Genomic DNA, 25,768 nt, shown 5'->3' with positions numbered 1-25,768 from the left:
ATCTATGGAAGGAGGTCGTAAAGAAATAGATTTGATAAAAAGATTTAAAGAAGAAGATTATTCTCTTTACCAAAATATATGTATATCCATTCACGATCTTATAATAAGAGCAGAGGATCATTCCCTATGGATCGATAATTATTTAAAAATTATGAACGTAAAATCATATTTATGAATAAATAATTTAGAATTAATCTATACCCCGTAAGCACATAATATGTGATGTCGAGTATGTCCATGAATTGCATGGGGGAAGTAGCTACTACCGCTAATATTTGAACATGACGAGAAAATAAAAAACCATCGTCCATTTCACGATAATTTTTAAATTTTCATTACCTTTAAAAACTAAAAACGTTTAAAAACTAAAAACGTCTCGATATGAAATGTTTAGCTACCATTATCAATAATAATCATGCTCTATTTCAATGATTTGGATCAATTCTTATTGCGTAATTAATTCAAATCATTTATTTTAAAGAGAAAAATATTCGGTAAAGAAAATTAAAATAGTGTTTTCCTTTATATTACAATCACTCTGAATATTATACGTTTTTACATTTTTTTTATAAATATACCCATATACGTATATCAAAATACTTAAAAATTAATATATAAGAATTGTCCGTGCCTTGCACGGGTTTAGGAGCTAGTTACAAGTAATGGAACAATGGACCAAAATGTCATTTATGAGTGTTAAATGACCCAAAATGTTACTTTTGAGAATAATGGCCCGAAATATCACTTCATAACGGCACTTCGTCTTCCGTTGTGTTTTTTTTCCAAAAATGCAAAACGGTACATAGTGTACCGTTTTGACACTTTATTTTTTTTTAATTTTTTTTATAATGTGCAAAACGTTAGTTGAAGTAGCGTTTTGGCCCAAAATGGTAAATCATATAGCGTCTTGTACCAAGACGTTACTTTATCTACCGTTTTGCGCATAAAAAAAATTTAAAATGCCAAAATACTACACGAAGTACTGTTTTAGGTATTTTGCATAAACGTTATACGATGTACCGTTTTGAAATGACATTTAGGGCCATTTTCAACCCCAAAGTGACATTTAGGGCCACCCATAATAATGCCACATATAATCTTATCAATAGGACCAACTCTGGAGGGTGAGAAATCAGGTAAATGGTTCTGAGATTCTATATCTAATTTGCACAAATTTATTTAATATGCTCGTCGCTCGGACTTGTCTAACGATGCAATATGCAAAGAGCAAAACACAAGTTATAGTACAAATTTGAGACAGACATTTTATGTATGTCTTGTTGTAGATTATGGAACTTTATGATACGTTTCAGGTTTGACCCTATAGCCAAGGATGAAATGTACAATCGTATATGGAGCAAAGGAGTTACATCATCTACTTGCTCCAGCGTTATTGATTACACAGATGTGACTTCATCATTTGAGAATTACCCTCCTTATCTCGTACCAATGAGTTCTATTGAATCTGACTTGGATTAAATCTTTCTGACAATTAAACTTCCTGAATATTCGCAATCAGCTTACTTTGTTTTCTATATTATAGAACTAGTTTATAGACGTTCTAGTGAAACCAGGACCACAAATATCAAGTACCACTGACAGTATTAGGCCCATTAATTAGTATAATACTGACACGCAGCTGTGAAGGGTTTCGTTTGCCACCAATGCTCGCTGCCATGGAAGTATTCACAAAACAGGATAAAAATATGCATTACACAACTCAGTTATCAGCAGCTGCATCGTTTGCCTATTCGTTGATAATTCCTCTTATCGTTCTATTGCTAGCATGAAAGCGAGGATAAAATTTTGTAGTATTATAAAGGTTGCATTACATTACATATGTATGATGGTAAGATTAACCTGGACTGAATACTTAATTTGAGAACACATAAAGTACTGATGAGAAGGACAAAAAATCTAAGGTGTGAGCTGAACTCTGCAGATAAGGAACATTGTGGCCAAAATCTAGCCTCATGACATGATATCTCTGAAAAGGGATAGTGATCTGATTTGGTGGATCATCTGCCTTATTTTCTGAAATATATCCTTGTGTAAGACCCTAGGCACACATCAAAAGTTAGAAAGCTAAAGTAACATTGTCAAATGCTCAAGGTCACAAACAAATTATGATCTTTTGAAGGTATTTGTTGGGCTTACGGATCACTACAACTTGTTGCATTTGTTGGACTCAGATTTGGGATAGACAGATTTTGGATGAAGACTCGGGATTGACTAATATTTAGATTTTGGATTGACTCGGGTTAGTGCTTCGAATTTTCTAAGGTTCCCAGTGTCAAAATAAAATTATGAAGGTTAAATTACTAAAATTAACTGAAGTGATTACGGAGTCCGCCACTCTCAACCAGTCTGCTTACGATAATTCTTCTTTATAATAAGAAGGAAAAATGTAGTAAAATTATAAAACACTGTATAATCTAAACATGAAAGAACTCTGTCAGGGATCCATACCTAGATTTGTACTCTACATCTTTGTTCCATACTTCCATGCATGATCCCAGTGTCTCCCTATGCTTTTGTATTATATAAACTGTTACAGACAATGTTGTTATGTATGCTATATAAAAAAATTGTTGTCAAGAATTTCCTCGGACACTTCATTGGCCTCATCGAATAATTTGTTTAGGCAATTATATTCCATAGATGCAGAAGCTGTTTATTGAATACTACAGAAAAGAGTATTGTTTTGTTTGCTTCCTTGTTTACTTCAATTTACCCCTAGCCCCTCCCTCCCCAGAACTATATAACAAACCATTTTTCTTGTTTCATATAACTCTTGGGATATCAATAACCTCTTTTTAGCTCTTTTTAAAGAACTTGCATGCGATGGTGAAAGTTGGATGGATATATCTGGCATTCTTAGCCCTACAATTGCTTAGATCTTATTCCCAGAGTAATTTTCTTTTTGCATGCATATCACTAGTTCAAGTTTGCATGTGTACTTGATTGGGAGCTATGGATTGTTGTATTGTCTATTTATCTGAGTTGAATTAGCAATAATGCTTATGCCCCCCTGGTATTAGTGGATTGCAGATATTTTAATCTGACCACCTTTTTTTGGCTATATTAAATTCAACCTCTTTTGCTTCCCCTAAAACTTAGACACTTACTTTTTTACCCTCTCCCCCCACTGGCCTGTTCAACTTCTCTGTATATTTCTTGCTCAGCTAAAACGTAGATAATGTGTCTCTGAGAACTGATCCATAGCAAACCTGCTGTGAACTGACTGCCTCGTCACGAAGTGATGCTGTCATTTACGAAGAAAATACACTTTGATTTTATAAAGCTGAATTCTAGTACTCAAAATCAATAAACTAACTCAAATTCTCTTAAAACATCTGAGAGATAAACTGTATTTTTTAAACTTGGTTTGTTAATGTTGCATTGTATGAGTAGTGTTATTATCTCATTAGAGCAGCATTGTTTTTAATTAGTCTACTCCAGGGACTTGTCAGCATACATGAAGATCATTTTCATTTTTTTAAGAGAGAGTTGATCTAAATATGCTCATCATACACTCGAACTATATGCAGATAAAAATTTGGATATATCTGGCTGGAAGAGTATTGATTGTGGATCAACTGTTACACGATGGGAAGGCATGCTTAAGTGGGATGTTGATTTAAATTACACTCAAACAGGATCAAATAAAGTAGTTCAGAATGGAACAGCCAGCAGGGAGGAGTTGAGCACCCTCCGATTCTTCCCAAACAACACCCAAGAAAACTGTTACATTGTGCCTGCTGAGACACAAATTATTCGATACATTATCCGGGCTGGATTTTACTATGCCAACTATGACGGTCTCTCAAGCCCTCCCACGTTCAATCTCTTCATTAATGATGTAAAATGGACAACTATTAACACGTCAAAGAAGAATGGTGAACCATTTTACGAAGAAATCATGTATGAAAACAATGGATCAGGGTTTTTTAAAATTTGTTTAGTGCAGATTAAAGACGGAGGAGTTCCATTTATCAATTCTATTGAAGCTGTGGTTTTATGGGACAAATTGTATTCCCAGATGGAGAATAATGCCACATATAATCTTGTCACCAGGACCAACCTTGGAGGGGATGAAATCAGGTATGTTCTTCCTTCTGTTAGCTCAGCCTATTACTCATGTTCCCTTATATTTAGAAGTTACAACCAACACATAGCCTGCTAACGACCAAGGCACTAAGTACACCTAAATATTAGGCTTCTTTAGCCCAGAACCAGAACTAATCCACATGCAGCTCAATTATTTTTATCCTAGTAAACTATACATGCTCTGTAGTCTGTATGTCACACTTATATTGAGAGTGTGAAATCATTTGGTTCCTTAAATCACTTTAATAGTTATAAGTGCTGCTTATTGTTTGCTATCTGCCACAAACCCCCAGAGCCATGCAGATTGGTCCAAGTCTGAGCACGCAATATCGAAATAGCTCAAGAACATATATGATCAATTTTGTTATACAATTTATATGTATTGGTATGGAGTCTATTGAATTTATAAGTAACTCTAGAACATATATTTCAGATTCGACCCTTTGAAATTTGACGAAATGTACAACCGTATATGGAGCAAGGGAGTTTCACAATCTAATTTCACCAGGCTCATTGGATTTACAGATGGTGTTGCCACGGTTGAGAATTACCCTCCTTATCTTGTGCTTATGGATTCTGTTCAACCTACTAGCGCAGATGCAATCACTCTGACGGTCGATCTTCCTCAATCAACTCCACAATCAGCTTACTTTGTTTTCTATATAACAGAACTAGTTGATAAAAATATTAATGAAAGAAGGATCATGAAACTAGCGATTGATGGTCAAGATCAAGGAACAGTAGAAGCACCATCTAATGGAGAGACTACTGTAATAACCAAGTATCCAGTGATAGTATCAGGGCCAACTATTCATATTACATTGACACGTAGCGAAGAGTCTTCTTTACCACCGATGATCGCTGGGATGGAAGTATTCACAAAATGGGATACAGTCGTGAATCACACAGGTTCATCATCTGCAGCTGCGGGGTTATATGAATCAGTTGCATTTTCGCTGATGATTCCTTTTGCTTTTTTATTAGTAGCATGAAGCTGGTAAAAGAAATTGTTAAGCACAATTATATCTTCATAAATTACAATTAAGGTCACATATATTTCTGTTAAGTAAAACCTGGAAATAAAATTTTCATTTGACAATTAATATGATTGAGTTGTTTTGTACTTGAATTTTTCATTTAAATATGGTTAACAATTCTATCAGCACGTCTCAGACTCTTTCAATATAGTAGTTGATGCACCTTAGTAGATATATGTGTGTCAGATTTTGAATTTAGATATTCGGAACAAAGTGACAAGATGTTTTAGTGATGCAATGTGGGGAATACTAGTAACCAATCACTGGTTACGCAGATGTGACTTCCACATTTGAGAATTACCCTCCTTATATTGTACTTGATAGCCTATAATAATTCAGGCCCAATAACAAACGCCCATGGCCCAATTACAAGAGCCCAGGGAGTACTCAGCATTGATCTTGGGAAGCCCAGGACACGTGGCAACATCACCATCGTCCAGGTACCCGGGATCCAGAACGTTCCTACGGTCCGGATCAGATAGTATCCTGACGCATTCAGCTTTGACCTTGAGGAGACTAGGACACGTGGCGACATGTTAGGTCACACACACTGTAGAGGGGGTGAATACAGTGTATAATACAATCAAATCGAACTTTAATATCTTAAGTAACAGAAAACAAACTTTATTGAAACAATAAACTCTGTTACAGTATGGAACTGTTACCTCTCAGTGATGAACAAATATCACGAGAGCTGCTAGGGTTACAATGAATAATCTTCTTGAATATGATAACACTTATAGTGTAAACCCTATGTCTGTGATTATATACTACACAGTTACAAGATAATCGCTAATTGATATGGAATATAATTCTGCTTCCTAAAATATATCAATCAGATATCTTTTCTTCCAAGTATTCCATTCTTCACAGAACTCCTTCTTCATGCATATCTCTTCTTATGTTTATCTCGATCTTCTTTCCTTTAATCAGCTACTATCCTTATCTGAACGTCCTTCAGCACTTAAGTTCTGATATCTAACTTCTGATGATTATCTCCTGATAATATAAGTACTGATATCCTTAAGTCCTGACTTCCAGTATAAGTACTGATTAATGGTTAAGTACTGACTTGTCCTGTTAAGTAAGATCTGAAATCTAAACATAAATCATATTAGCCATGACATTATCAAATATATCTAACAATCTCCCCCAACTTGTAAATTAGCATAATATACAAGTTTAACAGATATTTGATGATGTCAAAAACATTAAGTACAAATGCATGAGAATTAGACTAGATAACTACAACTTACAGTACTTAAAACTTTACCAATATTTAACTTCTGATAACAACTTCAGTCTGTTCAAATATCAGAATTTAAGCAGTTGTAGATCTTTGACTTTGATTCATTATCTGATCTCTCTGATGTCAGGAGTTGTTCTGAGATAGTTCTTCAACAAACATCTTTTAGCATATCTAAGTTCATCAATCATTCCCTTTTGGCATCTTTAAGCTCTGCAGTATCTTCACCAATTTGAAAGATTGCAGCTCTGAGATCATTGATCTTTGCTTTTCTTATATCCTGATCCAGTCTGATCAAATAAGCTTTATCAGACTCAAGATTGAATTCCACAGCCCTGTACCCTAGAAAGGTAGTTACAATTTGAGCAGAATTGGGCTTCATTTCAACTATATCACTCTTGTGATCTCTGTACTTTGGAACGTATGTGCTGTCAAACTTAACAGAATAAAGCCTTTTCTGTCTCTGAATCTGATCCTTCAAATAGTTTGCAGCAGTCCCTGTCAATCTGTCATCCACTTGAAGTAAGAATAGTACATGCTCCAATTCTTCAAAATACTTCAACGAAATAGCATTTTGTCTTATATGATAAACCCTACCATCTGTCATGAAATACAACAAGATGTATTCTTTTAAGTAGGTATGGTAAACCATTTGTACAGATTCCAGTTGATCCAATCTCTCAGGAGTTGCTCCAATACCTGGTTCACTCAAGGAAGTTGGATCATTGGTAGTATTCTGTATTCTTCTTTCATCAGCACTTCCCAATCCAGTTTTATCTCTTGCTTCCTTTCCAGTAACTACTCTTGCTTCAAAACCACTTGCAGCAGTCTTTAAAGATTGAGTCTGTTTTGCTTTAGTGAATCCTGGTAGGAGTGTCTTTGGTCTAACTTCTGATATCAAGTTAACTTGAGCTGCGTCAGAGGTTACTTGCTTCTTCAAAATATCAGAACTTACAGCTTCTTGACTCTGAACAACTTTAGCCATGTCAGAGGTTGTTTTAAACTTTTCTTGAAGTCAGAGCAAGATCATCCTTTTCATCAGTAATTTCTTCATTCTCAGGAGGCACATAAATCTTGATAGGTTCACCAACCTTTTCTTTACCCTTGGATCTTGGATCTATCTGCGGTTGTGATTTAGCCAATGTTGCTTCAGTATGTGTCCTTTCTTTGATCACAATGCCTTTGAGTTTTGGAAGTGGTTTTTTACCAGAAGCTTCAGATTTAGATGCCACTTTCTCTGATTTAAGTCTGGCTTCTTCTTCCATTAAACTCTCCAAGTCCATTCCTGGATTTTCCTGAAGAAATAACTGTATTGACATTTCCTCATCAAGATCTAAAAGTTCATCAGAACTTATCCTTTTACCAGTAGCAGAACTTATTCTTTTCCCAGTATCAGAACTTGTCCTGTGACTAGCTTGCCTTGATGTGAATCCTCTACCTTGACTATGACCTCTACCCATTCCAGAGCTTTCTCGATCATCTTTTCCATCATCCTTACCTTTCAGTGTCTTGTCAGTCTTACATTTGGACTTAATTACTTTCTCCCCCTTTTTGGCATCAGCAGGTAAGAGAAGAGAGACAAGCAATTCCACTGAAGATTGGATGTCATTAAGTTGTGATTGCTGAGAAGCTTGATTTTTCAGAATATCACCAAACTGAGCTTGTTGATGGTCTTGAGTCTTCTCAATAGAAGCAATCCTGTCAAAGGTAGGTTGGAAGAACTTTTTCTTAACAATTTTCCAAACTTCTCCTTGCTTAATAAATTCTTCCTGAATCTTGTGTAGCTCTGCACGAGTAGTTGAATGAAGACCTTGTAGATGTTTAGTACTCAATGCAGTGACTCTAAGCTGGGTTTTGAAATCATCAGAATTTAACATTTCATCAGCTTTAGTCAAGTGCTCAGCAAGATGAATATCATTTGGAACACATGAAACTGAGTTTCATTCCTTAGTCCACTCCCGTCCTGCAGGAGTTTCACTCCAAGGCACTGGTGCTTCTCGGGTAACAAACTTCTTAATAAGTTCAGACTTAAGAATAGTTTATTGAGTAGCATGTCCTGAAGGACCTGCTGCATCAGCATCTGCAGTTGGAGCAGCATCACCAGTATCTCCAGCATTTGCAGCATCGGAACTTAAGGAATCAGTATCTTCTGATAAGAAAACAGTGAGTGTAGCAAGGGAGGCTTCAACATCCTCTAATTGCTGATCTGGTTCTAAGTTCTGATCAACAGCCATATCCTGATGCTCACCTAAAGTCTGATCATCAGCATCATGATGCAGAGAAGGTGTTGTAGATAACTCTGGAGTTTGAATAGCATCAGTAACAGGTGTTGTTGAAGGATTAGTTGTTGTTGGAGCTTCTAAGAGAATTATTTCAAGCACAACCAAGGTTTGAACATCAATATCAGCACTTGTGCCTGGATCAACAGGAGACACAGATGGTGTGTTAGCCTTTTCAGAAACAGCTTCCTTAGATGGAGTTGATGGAGAAGAAATGACTGTAGCAAATTCCATGTCTTGTGAGATCAGAGATTCCTGATCCCCTTCCTTAGGTGCTTCCTCTTCATCATCTGAAACTGGCCTTTTTGCCCTCTGTTTCTTGTATCTCTTTATTGATTTGGATTCCTTGGGAGTTTCAGGAACTGTCATTCTTCTAAGCCTTTTGAGAAGCCTAGATCCCCCAATTCCAGAATCCTTCTGAGAAGTCTCTTTCTCAGCTTCACCTACAACAGGTTCTGAAGAAGGAACCTGGTCCTCAGTATCAGATTCATATCTCTCAAGGCAATCCTCCTTCTCTTTTGAGGTGTTTGAGGAACAGTCTTTGTCCTCTTTGACTTGGAGGATAAAGGCTTCACAGTAGGTGCTGAGGATGAGGGTTGAACAGTCTGTGAAGTGGAGAGATAGGATTTGAGATATTTCCTGAGGGTAGGTTGAGTAGAATGAGTGGTAGGTGCTGAGGATGATGGTTTTTGAGTGTTTGTTGTTGGTTGGACATCAGAGTAAACAGATCTATAAGTATCAGGATCAGCATTTACTAGGATCTATTTTACAGACTGAGGAATCTGTAATGATCTAACCACTGATTTCTTAGTGTCAGCATTTACCAGGTCATTAAAGTAGCGTTTTGCAACTTTAAAAGGTGGGGTTGAGGAACTGACTAATTAAGGTTCATCAGTACAAAAAGTATAAATAAGTTGACAAAATCTAGCAAAATAGACAACATTCCTATCCTCTGTCATCCTATCCCCAATAAAACCAATTATACCAGTTGCAAAATCAAAATGAGTTTGATTTATAATAGCATACCCGATGTGCTGACTCAGAATTGGGATAACATCAAAATTAGAACATTTGTTCCCAAAAACTTTAGTGATGCAGTCGAAGAAGAAGCTCCATTCTCTTCTGATATGAGCCCGTTTCAACTGCCCAAGTTTTGCCAAACTCTTTTCATACCCCAAATTTGCCATTAACTCCTGAAGAGCTGATTCTTTTGGAATTGAAAAGGTACAACCTTCTGGGAGATGTAGAGCCTTGCGTATTGTACCAGGAGTGACTGCATAAGAAGAATCACCCACTTCGAAAATAATACTAGGAGTGCCATGTCTACCACCATCATCAAAGTGCCCAGTTCGCCAAAATGTCAGAACTTGTTGGCTCGAAAAGACTGAAGGCTGGGTTAATGCATACCCAATCTCACTGTGTGCAAGAAGATCTTGCACAAAATACAATTCAGATGGAGCTTCAGCATGATCAAGAATTGCAGCATAGTTGTTTGGAACAAACTTAGCTCCATCAATGATTAAATCCTTAGGTGCCATGTGAAAAATTGAGATTTAAAAGTGCCTGTTAGGTGTTTGATAAAATGTCTGTATGAAAAACCAACGTGAGAAGAAGAGAGAAAGAGAGAGTAAAAGCAAGTAGAGAGAAAAAGTATGAAGGAAATAAAAGATTAAAGAAATCCTCTCTCTGTCGTACTTATACTCTGAAAAAAAATGTTACCGTTGGACACCTGTCAGACATGCAGTAATAACGGATAGTTACTGGGTGCGAGAAAACAGTAATCATTACTTGCCCACTTGCCTGTTTTCAAGGAAAAACCGTTCCAATTACCCAGATATTCCATTAATCAAGGTGAAACAGTTTTAATTCAAAATTGAAACCGTTCCCACTGATTTAATTATTTTTCACTGCATCATTAATATTCTGAAAATAAATCAAGTGAAAATGACCAAGATAAATCAGATGAGTAAGTGCTGATAAAGAAAAATCAGAACTTAAATTAAAACAGAATTTATATGGTCATCAGAATATGAATAATTATCAGGTTTTATCAATGCATTACAAAATAACTTAGAGACAAAATCTTGAAACAAAAACAAATTTCATTAATATATCAAGAGAATACATTCATGAAATTGAAATTACATTCGTACTTATACAAGATTTCCCTAAGCTACTAAACCTAACATCAACAGCCTTAGTCCTAGCTAAGAAGCCTGACAAAGCTGATGATGAAGAAAAACAGGAAGAAGACGAGATTATATCATTTCTTCTTCCTACTCTCGACAAACAGAATGGCGAGTCGGATGATTCGCTCTTGCTGGTGGAGAGCTTCCAGCCTTTCCTCCTCCAATCGCTCCAGATGACGATGGTAATCCATATAGAAGAACAGGAGGTGGGTCAGTACCTCCTGTGGGACAGAGTCCCATATCTCCTCAGGAATGGTCGTGACGTGCCATTCCTGCTGCCAGTCGGCACAGCTTAGCTCCATATTGAAGTTTTGGTAGTTCAAAAACATGTTGTATCTGACCATTGTGTTTTTGAAAGAAAAAGTATGAAGGTAAGTTTGTGAGAAAGAATTTGATGGGAAGGCTGATGTGAAGTGGCTGCTTATATAGGCAAGTGAATGCCAGGAGACGCAAAGGAATTTAATGCTGACGGGTAGAATTAATTCTACTTCGTCTCCCCAGACTTGGAAAAGGAATAACATTCATTGGAAAGAGAAAATATGGTTTAATGCGCACAATTAACAAGTAAAAGTAGACTGTTCAAGTACGAATACCATTAACCCTAACCATAGTGACTATTAATCTTCCACTTCAACATATTCTAGTTTGAACCGAGACTGTTATCAAATTTTATCCACAGATAAGTCAAGTAAAGAATTTAGACTGTAATATCAGAACTTAGACTTATATCAGAACTTAACAGTCATCAGAACATAATTTCTTAACTCGAAAAAGGAATGCTTATCTGAGTAAATCCGCATACAAGTTCTGAGTTATACTCTTCAGAACTTAATCTTCAGAATATGCAACCAGAACTTGTCCTCAGAATTAATGCAAGGTGACACAATGACTGTTTATCTAAAACAACATAGACCACCACAGTAATTTTCATCATTCAGATGGAGTGATTAGTGTGTGCATCAAGCTAAATAGCAGACAAAGAGTTAAGTCTGATTCTCTTCAGTACATCTTAGAAATAAGGCATAACTAAAATTTTGCTAAAGAGCTGTCATTAGTCTGAAACCTACTGATGAATGAGTTCATGCTTGAGTCCACCTCAACTGTTTTGTGCTAATTTTATGCATCTTTTTAAATTCTATTTTACAGTGGCTTCTCAGTGTAAGTGAGTCACGACTGCTTATCAGAATTTATGCTATTATCAGAGTATTTCTCCAGTAATCATAGAGTGTGAAAAGTCACCAAGAAAATATTTTGTTTTTCTAATGCATATTTACTTAATACCAGCAATGCACTTGGGTCGTCCCTTCCACATTTTTACTCTAGATCTCAAAGGAGTACCTGATTTTATTCTTTGATCCTTTTGGTTTTTCTTTTGATAAGTGAGGTTTATCAGCACTTAGTACATTCAGCAGTTTTACTAGTATCAGAACTTAACAGATAAGTAGCATTATTCTAATTTGTGACTTAGTAATAAGATAAACAAAGTAAACTCAACTAAGCTCAATTATCAGAATTTGCTTGTGTCATAAAATTTCCACAGAAATAATTACTTCTTACATGGGATCATTTGTTTATTGAAGACTACTAGGTCAGTATCTAGCACAGTTATCCTCATAGGATTGAATATTTACTTAAACATATATATCACGTATCAGAGTTTAGAAATATATATCAGATACCAGTCAGTACTTAAACGCATATTTCAATTAATCACAGAATACACAAAGAGATTACATTCTGTAAATACTGATCATAAAGTCTGATGCATCCGAACAAAACTAGGCAGATTTAGAAAAAGAACCTGAAACCATTCCAAGCTCATTTACCAATCTTGTAAAAGTGGCTTCACACAGTGGTTTTGTGAAGATATCTGCTAGTTGTTGATCTGTTGGAACAAAGTGCAATTCCACTGTACCTTCATCCACATGTTCCCTTATGAAGTGGTACCTGATGCTGATGTGCTTTGTCATAGAGTGTTGAACTGGATTACCTGTCATAGCAATAGCACTTTGATTATCACAGTAAATAGGGATTTTGAAATATGTTAACCCATAATCCAGTAACTGATTCTTCATCCAAAGAATCTGTGCACAACAGCTTCCTGCAGCAATATACTCTGCTTCTGCAGTTGATGTGGAAATTGACTTTTGTTTCTTGCTGAACCAAGAAACCAATCTTCCTCCAAGGAATTGGCAGCTTCCACTTGTGCTTTTCCTGTCAATTTTGCAACCTGCAAAATCTGCATCTGAGTAACCTATTAGTTTAAAATCTGATTCTCTAGGATACCACAATCCCAGATCAGCTGTTCCTTTAAGATACTTAAAAATTCTTTTCACAGCTGTTAAGTGAGGTTCTCTTGGATCTGCTTGAAATCTTGCACAAAGACAGGTAGCATACATGATATCAGGTCTACTAGCAGTTAGATAGAGTAGAGAGCCAATCATACCTCTGTAATTAGTAATATCTACTGATTTACCAGTATCCTTATCCAGTTTTGTTGCAGTGGCCATGAGAGTGGATGCACATGAACAATCTTGGATTCCAAATTTCTTTAGCAAGTTTCTGGTGTACTCAGTTTGACAAATAAAAGTGCCTTCTTCATTCTGCTTGACTTGAAGGCCCAAAAAATAGCTAAGTTCCCCCATCATACTCATCTGATATCTTGACTGCATCAGTTTGGCAAACTTCTTGCAAAGTCTGTCATTTATAGACCCAAAAATGATATCCTCAATGTACTTCTCCAGGAAGACATAAATGGTACCCTAAGGCTCTTCAACAAGATACTTAGAAGCAACATTCCAGCAGATCTGGATCTTCTCCAGGGCCTTGTCGTTCAGTTCTTCGAAGTATGCAGGAGTGCCCCGGAACCCCGCCAGAACCTCCTCGGGAGTGGGCCGGGCGGCAAGATCATCCTTCAACTTCTGATTTTCAGCCCTTATCTCCCGGACAGAAGCCTCAGCCCGATCCTGCCTCTCCCGGATCTCGTCCAAAAGCTTCTTATGAGCAGCAGCCTCCCTTGCACTCGCCTCCTTCAACTCCTGCATCTCCCGGGACAGCCGCTCGGATTCAGTCTTGTAGACCTCGGCAGCATCAGCCTTCGCCTGAAGGCTCCGGGTTATGCAAACCAGTCCAACAACCCGGGAGTTAGCCTGAAAACATTATAAATCGCGATTAGGTAACACAAATACAAGAACAAGAAGAAGGCAAGTAAGAAAAAGGCTTACAGCAGTGATATCCTCCTGAAGCCCGACCAGGAAGTCGTCGAGAGGCTGCATCATGTACTTCTTCCTCTTCGCCGTGCTAGCATAGTTCTCAAACAGCTCCCTCCGGCGAGTCTCCGGGGTGAAACTAGCAAGCAGGGCCTTCAAAGTTTCCGGAGTATCCGGGGCTAGGTCAACAGCAGCTTTCTTCGAAACTGGGCCCTCGGATACATCATCACCCTTGTCCCCGGAACTCGCAGGAGCACTCTTCCTCTTTCGGGGTGCCGAAACCCTTATCACATCCCCTTGCTGCACGTCCTCGGCCCGGGGCTCGTTGATCACGATCGTTGTCCTCCCCGAACGAGACGACGCCACATTCCGGGCTGCTTCATCACCCTCACCAACCTTCTTCTTCCCGGAGTCTAAGCTCGTCATCCCTCCAATCCTTCGCAATTTGGCCGACATATCTTTAAGTTGGGCAGACATATTGGGGGGGATAGGGAATTAACTTCGGAATACCTGAAAAGGAAAACAAAAAAATATCAGTCCCAGATACAAGCAATCAATAAAGGTTACAGTAACAAAATAAAGCTAAGGCAAAAGACTTACATCCGGCAGCATGCATATTTTCATTGCTAGTAAAATAGTCCCGGGTCCACTGCGTCCCAAGTGCCCCACAGAAGGCATAAACCATCGCGAGAGCTGTTTGCCCGAGCCACTGGACCGGAAACCTATCTGTTTTAATTTCAAGTTTATGGAGCGGCATGAACTCCAAATCCCCACCCCGGACAAAAATGAACTCCCGGTGCCATCCCTTAAGCGACGTCAACATACTAACCGGGAGAACCATCTTATCAGAAGGATACCCACAGTCCTCTATCCTAAACATGAACTCATAAATCGGCCGAGCGGTGGACCTCTTAATTTTAAAAATATGATGGAAAAGTTTGAAGGTGGGGAGGTAGTTTTTGGCATGACAGCAAGCTAAAAACCAACTTATCCATTTCACCGAATTCGGGGCTAGCTGTGTGAAAGGAATCCCATAAACATCCCGGCATTGGGATTTGGTGAACTGATGTAATCCGAGGCGCATGCCCCGGAGATGCTCTAATGGAATACCGACCCATCCCCCCTCCGGTCTGTGATATACCCTTTCATGCTCCTCGGGCCATCTCCACTGGTATGTATCATCAAGGTTAAAGGCGAGCCTAAGGGCGCCATCTACCTCAGCGTCCGTATATTTCTCCTGGACCTCTTTATGAACCGCCCCACACTCATACCTAGTCCCCGGGGCGGTGAAGAACTTCCTATTCAAGTCATCTTCATCATAGGGCTCCCTGCCTCCCAAACCATCCGGGCCCCCATATGCCTCGGATAAATCTCTGTAATAAAAGCCCAAGGGCTTAGGATTCACGCGGCATTGGACAAAGTATTTGTCCACATCTTCCCAAGACCCATCCGGGTTGGACAGGGTACCCCCGGGGCCTAAAACTAAGGTCTGGGCTAAAACTTGTTGAGGCTGGTCAACCCGGGGAGGCATCTCTACTGAACTACTGCTAGAAGAGGAAGAAGGGTAGAAGGAGTTAAGTTCGCCTAATCCGACAGGACGCTCGGGATACCCGTTCCTAAGAGTAGCAGTACGCTTAAAACGGCTACCTGACATATACTATGTGTGTCTATATAAACGCACCCCGGAGTCAATGCCAGACCCGCACCCAACAACAACAAAAACAAAATAAAAACATAGAAAGTTTAGAAATAAATCGTATACGTATCTTACCCCAAAAACAAGATCTATAATATATACATACACGTGCAACCAAGACCACATATCAAGAACACACCCCTGGCCCTTCAACTTTTTACGCTACTAAAAACCCACTTACCCGCATACAAAACTACCAAAATTCACGATATTTACACAAACCAAACACAAAATCATCGAAGAAGCCATGAAAAATCTACACAACTACACATATTTAAGGTCAAGGCAACAACACAGCGGTGGAAATCGAAAAAGGGATATGAAAGGGCGAATCAAAACTCGCATAAAATGACTGCATGCATTGCAAGAACGAACGAAAAAGAAATGAAACAAGAAAGCAAATGTTCAAGACACTTACAAAGTAGCAGGAGAAAGAAATGCGGCTTCAAAAAATCTCTGCAAGATTTCTCAGGTCTCTCTCTCTTTCTCTCTTTATCGCTCCGTGGAAGTTTCTGCGTAAAAGAAAAAAGAAAGGGGGAAGGAGGTATTTATAAAGAAAAGAAAGACAGGTGAAAGGTTTTTTGAAGAGAAATTACCTCAACCACGTGGCAGAAACCAATTGGTCCCAAAAAGTAACTGCACAACAGTTATTACATAAACTGTCACGTAATCATTACGTGGGCGCGCCTTTTTAGGCGAAAAAGGGGGAAATAAATAACCGGCAAACTCAAAAGATACGGATAAAACGTATCTATCTTTGACCCCGGCTGGAATCCCAACAGTCGTTTGACATCCCGGATTTGCAGTGTTGACTTTTCAGAGTCCGGTCAAATCAAATGTCAGGAGTGTACTTGCCCACCAAACCGTGCCCAAAATTCAAATTCAAAATCAAATGACTAACCAAGTCAACCCCGAAATCTCATCCCCTTTTGACCCCGGGGTTAGAGGGCAACAAATCAAAAAACCCCCAAAACTTTTTCTAAGTGCTTCAAGGAATCCCACCTTGAACTGAAGTCAAATGACTAACCAAGCCAACCCCGGAGTCTCATCCCCATCTGACCCCGGGGTTAGAGGGCAACAAATTAAAAAACCCCCAAAACTTTTTCTAAGTGGTTCAAGGAATCCCACCTTGAACTGAAATCAAATGACTAACCAAGCCAACCACGGAGTCTCATCCCCATTTGACCCCGGGGTTAGAGGGCATCAAATCAAAAAACCCCCAAAACTTTTTCTAAGTGCTTCAAGGAATCCCACCTTGAACTGAAATCAAATGACTAACCAAGCCAAGCCCGGAGTCTCATCCCCATTTGACCCCGGGGTTAGAGGGCAGCAAATCAAATAACCCTCAAAATTTTTCAAAAGCGTCGCGACACAATGGTAATTACTCTACTCCCCCATCCGGGTAAACCCGCATAAGGGAGTGAGGGGAAAATGATAGCCTATAATAATTCAAGCCCAATAACAAAGGCCCAGAGCCCAATTACAAGAGCCCAGGGAGTACTCAGCATTGACCTTGGGAAGCCCAGGACACGTGGCAACATCACCACCGTCCAGGTACCCGGGATCCAGAACGTTCCTACGGTCTGGATCAGATAGTACCCTGACGCATTCAACTTTGACCTTGAGGAGACTAGGACACGTGGCGACATCACCACCGTCGAGGTACCCGGGATCCAGAATACTCCTACGGTCCGGATCCGACAGTACTCTGACGCATCCCAGACGTCCAGATGCCCTACAGTCCAAAAGGCCAACCTACGGTCCAGATTAAAGGAGATAAACCCCTAAACCCTAGTAGGAGGCCTATAAAAGGTAGAACAGAAGGAAGGTTACAGGTTACAATCTTACATACTCTCTCTCTCCTATACTTACATGCACACACGTACTCCCCATAAATATGTTCGCATAATCCCCACTTTGCCCTTCTTCTCCTTAAAAACCCTTTCTCATTCTCACGCCGGAGGTGCCGCAAGGACGCCACCCCCCTCCGGTTCTGTTTTATAGGTTCCCACCCTACAGCTACACCGCACGCCGCTGCCGTCGCCGTCCAAAAGGAGTTTGAGTCCGGGCCCGACCAGGAGAAAGCTCCGGGGTGATTTGGGATTATCAGTACTCGTGAGTTCTACTGAATATCCTTGTTTTTTATATAACAGAACTAGCTTATAGACATGAAACCAAACCCATGATTATCTAAATCGTTGGAAAAGCATGGTAACCAAGTACCGAGTGGTAGTATCAGGTCCAGTTGTTAGTATAATATTGACATACAGTGAAGGGTCTCGTTTGCCACCAACGATCGCTACGATGAAAGTATCTACAAAACAGGATATGAATGTGAATTACAAACCTCAGTTATCAGCAGCTGCAGGGGAATATATATCGTTTTCCTAGTCGTAGCATGATGGTGAGGATGACATTGTGAAGTATAATTGTATCTTAATAACACATGTTGCATTACATTTGTACAATTGTAAGATAATTAAACCTGGAATGAATAAATCCCCTTCATATTCTTAACTGCATATTTGAAGAAGACTTACAAGCTATTTAGAATATCAAGACTTACAAGCTATTTAGAATATCAACAACATATTCTAATTACAATATTAGCAATTAATCATAGATTAATGAAAAAAGAGGGCTTGCAGTACTTAGGCCATACTTCTTGATATACATTAGTCTCATGGTGTCGCAAGTTCAAGGAAAGCGTTAGTGCTTTGCAGTTTAAGGTTCTTAGTGTCAAAATAAAATTACTACTAAAACTAACCCAGGATTCATCTATGTGTAAACAGGGCATGGTAGAAAAAAAATCATTGATTGATTATATGCTTGTGAGAGGGCATATTCCAATATTGCGTATATAGTACAGTTAAATCTACACATAAAAGAACTTCATAAAGGATCCGCACCTTGATTTGTTCTCCATATCTTTGTTCCAGGAATGATCCCAGTGTCTGCCTATGCTTTCGTATTATTTAAACCGGTAATGACAATGTTGTTATGCATACTATATAAAACTGTCAAAAAATTTCCTCGGACACTTCACTAGCCGCATTCAAATAATTTGTTCAGGCAATTATATTCTGAAGTTACATAAGCTGTTTAATGAATGCTACAAAAGAGTATATAATTCAATTGACCCCTAGCCCCCTTAATTCCCCAGTCTATATAACAAACCAATTATCTTCTGTTTCAAGTAGATATTGAGAAATATTAATAAACTCTTTCAGTTCTTTAGAGCTTGCATGCAATGAAGAAAGTTGGATGGATATATCTGGCATTCTTAGCCTTACAATTACTTAAATCTTTCTCCCTAGGTAATTTTTTCGATGCCGTTAGCTATTTTTAATTGCCTGAATGTTATGAATTGTTGTATTGTCCATTAATCTGAGTGGAACTAGCAATTTAATGATGCCCATGTTTACGTTCCCCCCTATATTTGTTGGGTTTTGGTAAGCTTGCCTTAACTCTACGTTAGTATGTTATTGTCCGCTCTGGGCACGCTTGTTTTCGGGCTCATCCCAAAAGGCCTCATGCCGATGGGGCAAACTACCCTGCTTCACGCCCCTCTCACAATGTGTGACAACTCCAAACATATTTAGTATTAGTCGATTGCAGAAATTTGAATTAAACTGCTTTTGCTTCCACCGAAACTTGGACAATTTGTTTATCCTTCTCACTGGCCTGCTCAGCTGGTATATACGAAATGTGTCTGTGAGAACTGATCCATAGCAACCTGCTATGGACCATGTGCGCCTTTACGAGGTGATCCTTTAAGTGTACGAAGAAATGCACTTTGATTTCATTAAGTTGAATGTTAGTACTCTATAGCGATAATGAATTTGAATCCTTATAAAACATCTTAGAGATAATGTGTAACTTGGTTTGTTAATGTTACGTTATATGAGTAGTGTAATTATCTCATTAGAACATAATTTGTTTAATTACTCTACTCCGGAAACATGTCAGCACACATGAAGATCATTTTCATCTTTGTAAATGAGAGTTTTATCTAAATATGCTCATCATACATTTGAATTATATACAGATACAGATTGGGAAACATCTGGCTGGACAAGTATTGATTGTGGATTGAATGATACACGATGGGAAGCGGGGCTCCATTGGGATAATGATTTAAATTACATTTCTGCGGGATCAAATAGATTTGTTCAGAATTATACAGCCAGGCAAGAGTTAAATACCCTCCGATGCTTTCCAAACAACACCCGAGATAACTGTTACCTTGTGCGTACTGAGAACCTAATCATTCGATACATAATCCGGGCTGGATTTTACTATGGCAATTATGATGGTCTGTCAAGCCCTCCCGTCTTTGATCTCTTCTTTAATGATGTTAAATGGACAACTATTAACACGTCAAAGAACAATGGTGAACCATTTTACGAAGAAATTGTGTATGAAAGCGATCGATCAGGGTCTTTTAAAATTTGTTTAGTGCAGATCAAAGATGGAGGAGTTCCATTTATCAATTCTATTGAAGTTACAGTTTTATGGCAAACAGTGTATTCGCAGATGGAGAATGGTGCCAGATATAATCTTGTCACTAGGACCAACCTTGGAGGGGACGAGATAAGGTATGAACTTCCTTCTGTTAAGAATCTCAAAAGTTGCAGTCATTTCTCGTGATACTGAATTTTGACTCGATTACAGTCTTAATTTTTGTAAATCCGAAAAGAGGTATTGCGGACTTAATTTTTAATAGCTCAGCCCAGGGGCGGATACATAAATATTTTTTTAGGGGGACATTGAGCAAATTTTGGGAAGACATTCTTATAATTTTGAATTTTACGGGGGCACTTTCACATATTTTAAAAAAAATTAATGGTGAAAAAACGTAAAATTTGATTTTAGGGTGGACACGTGTTCCCCGGTGCCCTTTACCAGATTGGCCCCTGGCTCAACCAACAACTTGAGTTCCTATGTGTGTAGCAGTAACAACCAAGGGAGCAGCTAAATGCTAATGATTCAACACATCTACATCTTCGGCTTCTATAGTTCATTTCTCATTGTAAATAATTTGAACTGTATAAGTATAATCCACATGCAGCACAACCTTTTTTGCACTAAAATGATAACTACACGGTTGTCATACTTTACTTTAATCCTAAAATCAGAGAAAAGTACACATTCATGCCCTTATCTCCTTCGTATTGAGGGTCTGTACTCACTTTTGTTCCACAAATCACCAAATTATTAGAAGGTCTGCTAGTTGTGTGTGATATGCCACTAACCCCCAGAACCCCAATGCAAAGTGCAGATCCAACTCTGAACACACAATTCCAAATAGCTCATGATCAGTTTATGATCAGGTTTGTCAATTTATCTTTTTATGGACTATTGAACTTTTAAGTAACTCCAAAACCAAAACATATATTCCAGGTTTGAGCCTTCCAAATATGATGAAATGTACAACCGTATATGGATCGAGGGAGTCACGCCATCTAATTGTGCCAAACTCAGTGGATTAATAAATGTTTCTGCCATAATTGAGAACTTCCCTCCTTCTCCTGTACTTGTGGATTCTGTTGTACCTAGTGGCACAGATACAATCACTCTGACTGTTGATCTTCCTCAATCATCCCCAAAAGCTTACTTTGTATTCTATATAACAGAACTAATTGAAAAAAAATATAATGAAAGAAGGACCATGAAACTAGAGATCGATGGTCAAAATCAAGGGACTATTGAAGCGCCATCAACTGGAGAGACCACGGTAATAACCAAGTATCCAGTGATAGTTTCAGGGCCAACTATTAATATAACCTTGACACGAGGCCATGACTCTAGTTTGCCGCCAATGATAGCTGGGATGGAAGTATTCACAATTTGGGATGCAGATGTGAACCTCACAGCTCCGTCATCTGCAGCTGCTGGGGTGTACTTTTCATTTGCATATTTGCTGATGATTCCTTTTGTGTTTTATTGTTTTTAAGCACAGTGGTACCTTCATATGTTACAATAAAGATTGCAATATATTTTTGATCAAGTTAAACCTGGAAATGAAAGTGTTCTTTTGTACTTGGATTCGGAATTCCATTTTCCTTTTAGATACGGTTAACAATTTTTATCAACATTTGAATTTGATTTAGGGTTAATTAGGTTGCGTCCACATTCCATCATATTTCTTTTGTGATTTGAATCTGATTAAGGTGGCAAAAACAGTTTATTGCAATGGAATACTTGAGAGAATTGACATATATAATAAGTAACTATTACTTCCAGACAGTGTTATAGAAGTAAAGACTGAATCTGGGGAACACAGCAACTGAATCTGGCGGGATTGCATTATGGAAGCTTTCAGATCAATTTTTAGCTCATCTAAAATTTAAGTCTAGTACTTATTCTACATAAGTTATGACAGATTGAAAGACGGACCACAATTGAGCCCAGAAATTAAGAAATTAAGGAATCACCCATCAGATAGCAGCATGCATACTGTATTGGCCAGTCATTACTCTCCAATAAAGAAATGATTCTTAGTGCAATCTCTTAACATTAACGACTCTTTGTATCCAACACAAGATATCATAAAATTCCTTCTAATGTTAAACCTCAATATTTGAACCAAGACTACAAGCTTTACTAGAAAATTAGCAATTACTTACAGATTCATTAAACTCGAGCAGAAGACTTGAAATGAAAACCTAGGGAATAGAGATGTAAATGAGTCAAACCGTTCGTGAGCTATTCGAGCTTGACTTGTAAAATATTCGAATTGGCTCGGTAATAATCGAGCTGAGTTCGAGCTCGAGCTTTTCGGGTTCTTTGCCTCGTAAGGTTCGCCGGACTTGTCAAGCCTTTACCATTTTTAACTTTTTTTAATATAAATATATTTTTATATCAATATTTAATGTTCTGTTTATAATTTATATATTTAATCGAATCAAACTCCAGCCTAAACGATCATATTTCGAGTTTTTGTCAATAGTTGGTGAAATTGATTCGAGCTTTCGAGCCGAACTCGAGCTTATCTAGCTTTTTACGAGCCCAGCTGCGAGTTGATTTTTAAAGCTCGGTGGAGCTCGAGCCCGAGCCCGAACAGCTTTAATCGAGCTCGAGCCAAGCCTGACAGTGTTCAGCTCGGCTCGATTACACCCTACTAGGGATGTTAGGCCTGTAAGAAAAAATGATTAGTGCTTCGCGATTTCTGAAGTTCCCAATGTCAGGATAAAGATTACTTAAAGGTGAAATCACTAAAACTACCAGAAGTGATTATACACTTTGTGACTCTACCTTGTGATGTATATTTTTTTTTAAGGAAGAGAACAAAGCCGCAGCAATATAGAACATGATTCTTACCAAGGTATCATTTCTCTGGAAACTGGGCATACGACAGAAAATTCTTAAAGTAATATATGCTGTAGAGAGAGCACATTCCAATTGTTTTTGTATATATAGTAAAATTCATACACAGAAAGACCTATATTTGTTTTCTACTTCTTTGTTCCATTCATGATCCCTGTGTCTGCCTGTACTTGTTACTCCTATTATCTAAACCAGTATAGAAAATGCTGTAATATATTATGTAAAACTGTCAGAACCTTTCCTCGGACACTTCATTAGCTTCGTCAAATAATTTTTTAGGGAAATTATTCCACAATATGTAGTTGTTGAATAAATACTGCAAAAACAATGTTCAAAAAATTTTGCTGCCTTGTTTGCTACAATTCATCCTGTGAAGTCCCCCACTATAAATTAAACCCTCTACCTCCTATTTCGAATAAATCCTTGTAAACCATTGAGCTCTCTGACGCCTTCTCAATCGACCCTCCCTTTTGGACAATTACGCTTCTCAGTGGACTTGCAAGCAATGGCCAAAGCTGGATGGATATTTATGCTATTCTTGGCGCTGCAGTTGCTTTTCTGTTTATCCCAAAGTAATTTCCAGTTTACGTACCATTATCTTTAATATTGCATGCATTTTTCAGAAATGCATGATGTAAACGAAAATGAAGAAAATGAATATCCTTTCTCCTCCTGCAAAACATCTGAGACACATTATCTGTAAAATGTCATATTCCCTGCAGGTTTGTTGGTGTTATTTTAAACTACGCAGCACTAACATTGCTATCTTATTAGGACAAGCTGGAGTAGTATGCGAGCATTCATGACGATTTATCTTCATATCTGTATATAGTAGATGAGACTGTCGATCTAATTAATATAATCTTCAAATATTTGAATTCTACAGATGATTATTTAGACAGGACTGGGTGGAGTAGTATTGATTGTGGCATAAACGATATACGAACGGACGGAATGATCATATGGGATGTTGATTCTGATTACACTCAAACAGGATCCAATAAACTAGTTCAGAAAGAAACAAGCAGGGATGAATTTAACACCCTCCGGTTTTTCCCAAACAGCACCCAAGAAAATTGTTACATTGTGCCTGCTGAGAGGCAAACTATTCGATACATAATTCGGGCTGGTTTTTACTATGGAAACTATGATGGTCTCTCCAGCCCTCCCACATTCGATCTCTTCATTAATGATCTAAAATGGACAACTGTTAACACGTCAAAAAATAACGGTGAACCATTTTACGAAGAAATTATGTATGAAAACAATGGATCAGGATTTTTTAAAATTTGCTTAAAGGAGATTAAAGATGGAGGAGTGCCATTTATCAGTTTATTAGAAGCTGTGGTTTTATGGAACAAAATGTATTCCCAGATGGAGAGCAATGTCACGTATAATCTTGTCACTCGGACCAACCTTGGAGGGGAAGAACTCAGGTATGATCTTTCTTTTCTTATGAAACTCGATGATAGTCTTAGATTTTTTAAAAAAGAAAAGAGGTACTTCCGGTTAGAAATGAAAATTTTGAAGTTCTGCTAGTTGTACGTTTGCAAAATGCATCACACTTCTGCCTCTAGGCAAAGTGCACATTGGTCCAAGTCTATTCGGATAGCTCAAAAACATTGTATTATGACCAAGTTTGTTACACATATCATTTATATTGCTATGGACATATGTTTTAGGTTTGATCCTTTAAACTTCGAAGAAATGTACAACCGTATATGGAGCAAGGGAGCTGCACCATCAAATTGCACGACCTCTAGTGGTTTCATCGACGTGACTGCCACATACGAGAATTATCCTCCTAATTTGTTACTAAAGGATTCTGTGGAATCAAATGGCTCTCATCCAATCATTCTGACCGTTGATCTTCCTCAATCGAACTCACAATCAGCTTACTTCGTTTTCTATATAACAGAGCTAGTTGAAAAAAATTCTAGTGAAAGCAGAAGCATGAAAATTGAAATAAATGGTCAAGATCAGGGGACAGTGGAAGCTCCAAATAATGGCGAAACCTCAGTAATAACCAAGTATCCAGTGACGGTATCAGGGCCAAGTATTAATATAACATTCACACGTAGCAATGAATCTAGTTTACCACCAATGATCTCGGGGATGGAAGTATTTACAAAATGGGATCCAAATGTGAATCAGAATCAGAATCAACCTCCGCCATCGACAGCTGCAGGAGGACATGTATCATTTGCATATACATTGATGATTCCTCTGGTGTTTTTATTGGTGGCATGAAGGTGGCAAAAGACATTGTCAAGTACAATGGTATCTTCCTTAATTACAATGAAGTTGGCATATCAAAACCTGGAAATAACAAATACTGTAATATTTGAGAATAATTTGCTTGTGGTCTTTTGTATTCGGAATTTGAACTCCAATTTCTGTTTGAATATGGGTAATAATCTTATTAACATGTTGTAGACTCATATTCCTTGTCTGCTGCTTGACTTTATGGTTTGAAAATGTATGTGAGTATTTAAATTTCAGTAATTAAGCTTAGCGAGAATATTAGAAATGAGTTTCAGAGTCTCTACCAAAACACTGGTTTTCCTAACAATTGTTTTAGGTACGTTGAACAAGCTAAAGAATAAGCTGCAAATTTTCTCAAGAAAAATCTTTCCCAAGTAAGAAGCCATCTAAAATCCAAAAAAGTGGGAA

At 38.2% G+C, this 25,768-nt stretch overlaps 3 protein-coding genes across 3 annotated transcripts; all 3 read left to right on the top strand.

Moving 5' to 3' along the window:
- The first annotated feature begins 2,844 nt into the window (after positions 1 to 2,844).
- On the top strand, positions 2,845 to 5,102 carry LOC141691215 (putative LRR receptor-like serine/threonine-protein kinase At1g07550). The gene is made up of 3 exons (XM_074495953.1): positions 2,845 to 2,911; positions 3,552 to 4,104; positions 4,544 to 5,102. Exons 1-3 carry the CDS (start codon positions 2,845 to 2,847, stop codon positions 5,100 to 5,102), a joined length of 1,179 nt encoding a protein of 392 aa, XP_074352054.1.
- An 11,012-nt stretch (positions 5,103 to 16,114) lies between these two features.
- LOC141691214 (putative LRR receptor-like serine/threonine-protein kinase At1g07550) lies at positions 16,115 to 21,722 on the top strand. Its single transcript, XM_074495952.1, has 3 exons — positions 16,115 to 16,310; positions 19,815 to 20,364; positions 21,170 to 21,722. The coding sequence occupies exons 1-3, from the start codon at positions 16,115 to 16,117 to the stop codon at positions 21,720 to 21,722; spliced, it is 1,299 nt and encodes a 432-aa protein (XP_074352053.1).
- A 1,878-nt stretch (positions 21,723 to 23,600) lies between these two features.
- Positions 23,601 to 25,345, top strand: LOC141691213 (putative LRR receptor-like serine/threonine-protein kinase At1g07550). The gene is made up of 3 exons (XM_074495950.1): positions 23,601 to 23,667; positions 23,982 to 24,531; positions 24,778 to 25,345. The coding sequence occupies exons 1-3, from the start codon at positions 23,601 to 23,603 to the stop codon at positions 25,343 to 25,345; spliced, it is 1,185 nt and encodes a 394-aa protein (XP_074352051.1).
- The last annotated feature ends 423 nt before the right edge of the window (positions 25,346 to 25,768 follow it).

Source organism: Apium graveolens, chromosome 10 (genome assembly GCF_009905375.1).
Source record: "Apium graveolens cultivar Ventura chromosome 10, ASM990537v1, whole genome shotgun sequence".
NCBI classification, from domain to species: Eukaryota; Viridiplantae; Streptophyta; class Magnoliopsida; order Apiales; family Apiaceae; genus Apium; species Apium graveolens.
This window is presented reverse-complemented; position numbering and strand designations above follow the sequence as displayed.